The sequence below is a fragment of the Monoraphidium neglectum genome (assembly GCF_000611645.1).
Source record: "Monoraphidium neglectum strain SAG 48.87 unplaced genomic scaffold scaffold03885, whole genome shotgun sequence".
NCBI lineage: Eukaryota > Viridiplantae > Chlorophyta > Chlorophyceae > Sphaeropleales > Selenastraceae > Monoraphidium > Monoraphidium neglectum.
The window spans coordinates 3,125-5,972 of NW_014009744.1; the positions used below are offsets into that span (position 1 = coordinate 3,125).

General features: G+C 65.2%; 1 protein-coding gene across 1 annotated transcript; it reads left to right on the forward strand.

Moving 5' to 3' along the window:
* Nucleotides 1-324: 324 nt before the first annotated feature.
* MNEG_13534 (hypothetical protein) lies at nt 325-2,806 on the forward strand (the record flags this gene model as incomplete). The annotated part of the gene is made up of 6 exons (XM_014037995.1): nt 325-330; nt 638-781; nt 1,322-1,457; nt 1,695-1,828; nt 2,074-2,228; nt 2,596-2,806. Coding segments are annotated over 6 exons (786 nt in total), but the record flags the coding sequence as incomplete, so codon positions are not given.
* Nucleotides 2,807-2,848: the final 42 nt, after the last annotated feature.

The following is a 2,848-nucleotide window of genomic DNA, read 5'->3' on the forward strand; positions in this document are numbered from 1 at the left end:
CCCCCCCCCCCCCCCCGCTCCGACATCTTTGTCCCGCACCCCATCATCTCACTGTCCCTACACCTTCCCCCCACCCACCATCATACACCCATCTCAACCCCACGGCCGTCAAGCACCCCTGCAACCACACCACCTAATCTCCGACACCCGAAACCCCGTTTCCGGGACCCCGCCCTCAACCAGGCCTCAGCGCTGGGCGCTGCATTACGAGCTGCAGCTTTTTGAGAGGGCGCTGAGGCACACACAGGTTGGGGGTGCACACGCATGAGTGCTTGAGAGAGAGCGTGCGTGTGCGTGTGCGTGTGTGTGCATGTGTCTGTGTCTATGTCTGTGTATGTGAGAGTGTGTATCATCGTGCAGGGGCGGGCCGCACGGGAATTGAAGGCGTGCTGCCGCCGAGACTGGGTGCACCATCGAGCCTGAGTGGGTTCAGGGTGTGTTAGGGTGGGGACCGGCAGCACCAAGCCCAGCACCAAAGAAGCCGTTGAAACCTGCGTCTGCTCAGCCTGACTTGTTTGGTGGGCACATGCAGATTGGGCGTGGGTTGTTTGGTACTGGCCTGGGGTAGCCCCAAGCCATACCAAGCCCTGCGCACGGTCCCAAAAACAGCTTCACGCGTCCCCTGCGCCCCACGCAGGCCTCCGCCCAGCAGCAGCAGCAACAGCAGCAGCAGCAGCAGCAGCAAGGTGCGCCAGGCGGTGCGCAGCACCCCTACGCTCCGCACCTGGAGTGGAGCCTGCTGGCGATAGGCCAGATTATGCGGTGTCTTCACGGCCTGCAGGTGCGGGATCATGTGTGTGTGTGCGTGTGTGTGTGTGTGCATGTGTGTGTGTGTGTGCGCGCGTGCACGCGCCAGGGCTTGCACGCGCATATGGGTGTGCATGTGTGTGTGTGTGCATGTGTGTGTCTATGCATGTGTGTGTGTGAGTGTGTGTGTGAGTGTGTGTGTGTGTGTGAGTGTGTGTGTGCAATGCGTGGGTTACGAGTGAACATGAGGGGACGTGGTCGTGCTTGAATGGGCCTAGGAGTGAGGGTGGGCTAGTGAAGGGTCTGCTTCGGCACTCCAGACTGCGTGGCCCGGGATCCACCCTGGCATCCGGTCCCGGCCATCCCATGACACCGCAAGGCTGCTGGCTCCTGACCCCCCCTGGCCTTGGCTGATGCCCCCACCGCCTCCCAGCCGCGCTATGGACCCTCACCCGCTGCCAGACTACCAACGACCCCCAACCACCGTCAAAGTCACCCCTGGCGCCCCCGTCCCTCCGCTCGCGAACCCTGAACCTTAGGTCCAAATCCCCATCCCCACATAACCCACGCGCAGGCCCCCGACATGCTTCTCGGCCCCATCGCCCCCCTGGCCCCCGCCTTTGAGATGGACGCAGTGGAGCGCGCGCTGCGCAGCGGCGGGGAGCGCGACGCCGCCAAGAAGAGCGAAGAGGACGCGGGCACCATCGCGGGTGCGGCCCGCGCGCCCCCCCTCTCGCCCGCCGCCCGTGCGCGCCGCCGCTGCGGCCCCATACTCTGACCCCCATCTTTTTTGGCGAAATCTGATTCGAGCCTGCGACGCCGGGACCTCCTACCCAATCACAAGCATCACGACCTCAGCTTAAGGCACCCAGCCGATATTCGATTTTCACCAGTCCCAATCTTACAACCCCCCAACGAATCTCCACCCGTGCCCCTGGTGTTGCCAGGCACCAACCACGCGGCGCTGCGCTACTGGATGCGGTCCATCAGGGAGGGCGCCTACATGGTGCTGTCCTACGCCGCGCAGGGCGTGGGCGCGCCGCTCTGGCTCAACCAGCGCCTGGCGGCCGCGCTCCCGCAGGTGCGCCGGGTGGACGCGCGCGCGCGCGCGTGCCGGGCGGTCCTGGGTGGTGGGAGGGGGGTTGGCGCGTCACGTAAGGCCTGCGGGCGGGGCTGGTAAGTTGTGTTGACGGCCCGAGCATCCGCCGCCAGAGATACGAGGCAAATCTGCAGAGCATCGAACACTCACACTTGACCCAACTCGCCCCGACCCGCCGTCATGCTGACATCATTATGACGTCATCGTGACGTCATCGCACCCCGCAGGACCTGGCGGCCTACGTGGAGTCGATGGACGAGCGCCACATCCGCATCCTGCTGCGCCACGCGGTCACGCCGCTGGTGACGCACTGCCCGGTGGCAGTGCGGCCGCCGTGGCTGCTGCCTGTCTTCTCTGTGCTGCTGCCCAACATGCACCGCAGGTGGGGGCGCCCACTTCTTTGGTCGCTTCGCCTTGGTTGTCTTGCTTGTGTTGAGGACCGTCTGCTCAGAGCTTTTAGCACGCACTGGGGCGAGGGAATGCACCACGCGATCCTGCAAAAGAAGAGTGTGCCGTCGCCCACGCACGCACGTGCGCGCGCGCGCGCGCACACACTCAAACACACACACATACACACACACACACATGTACGCGCACGCGTTCGTGTGCACACACGCACATAAGCATGCACATGCACACGCTGGTGCTGACAAACACAAACCTACAAACAAATTCACACTTTGGCACACATGCACACGCCCTGTACATTATACCACCTGCCCACCCCCTCTCACAACCCGCCGCTGCAGATTAACAGACGGCTGGGCGCGCGTCGCCGCCAGCGGCGGCAGCGCCGCCGACGGCGCGACCCCCGCGCCGGCGGCCCCCCAGCAGCAGCAGCAGCAGCAGCAGCAGGCGCCCGAGCAGGACGCGGCGCAGCAGCGGCGATTATCGGACGAGGTCGTGGCTGAGTCGGTGCTGCGCGACGCGTCGCGAGAATACATGGCACTGCTGGCCAGGGTCGCCGAGCGCGGCGGCGCCGCCGCTATCCCCGGCGCCGGC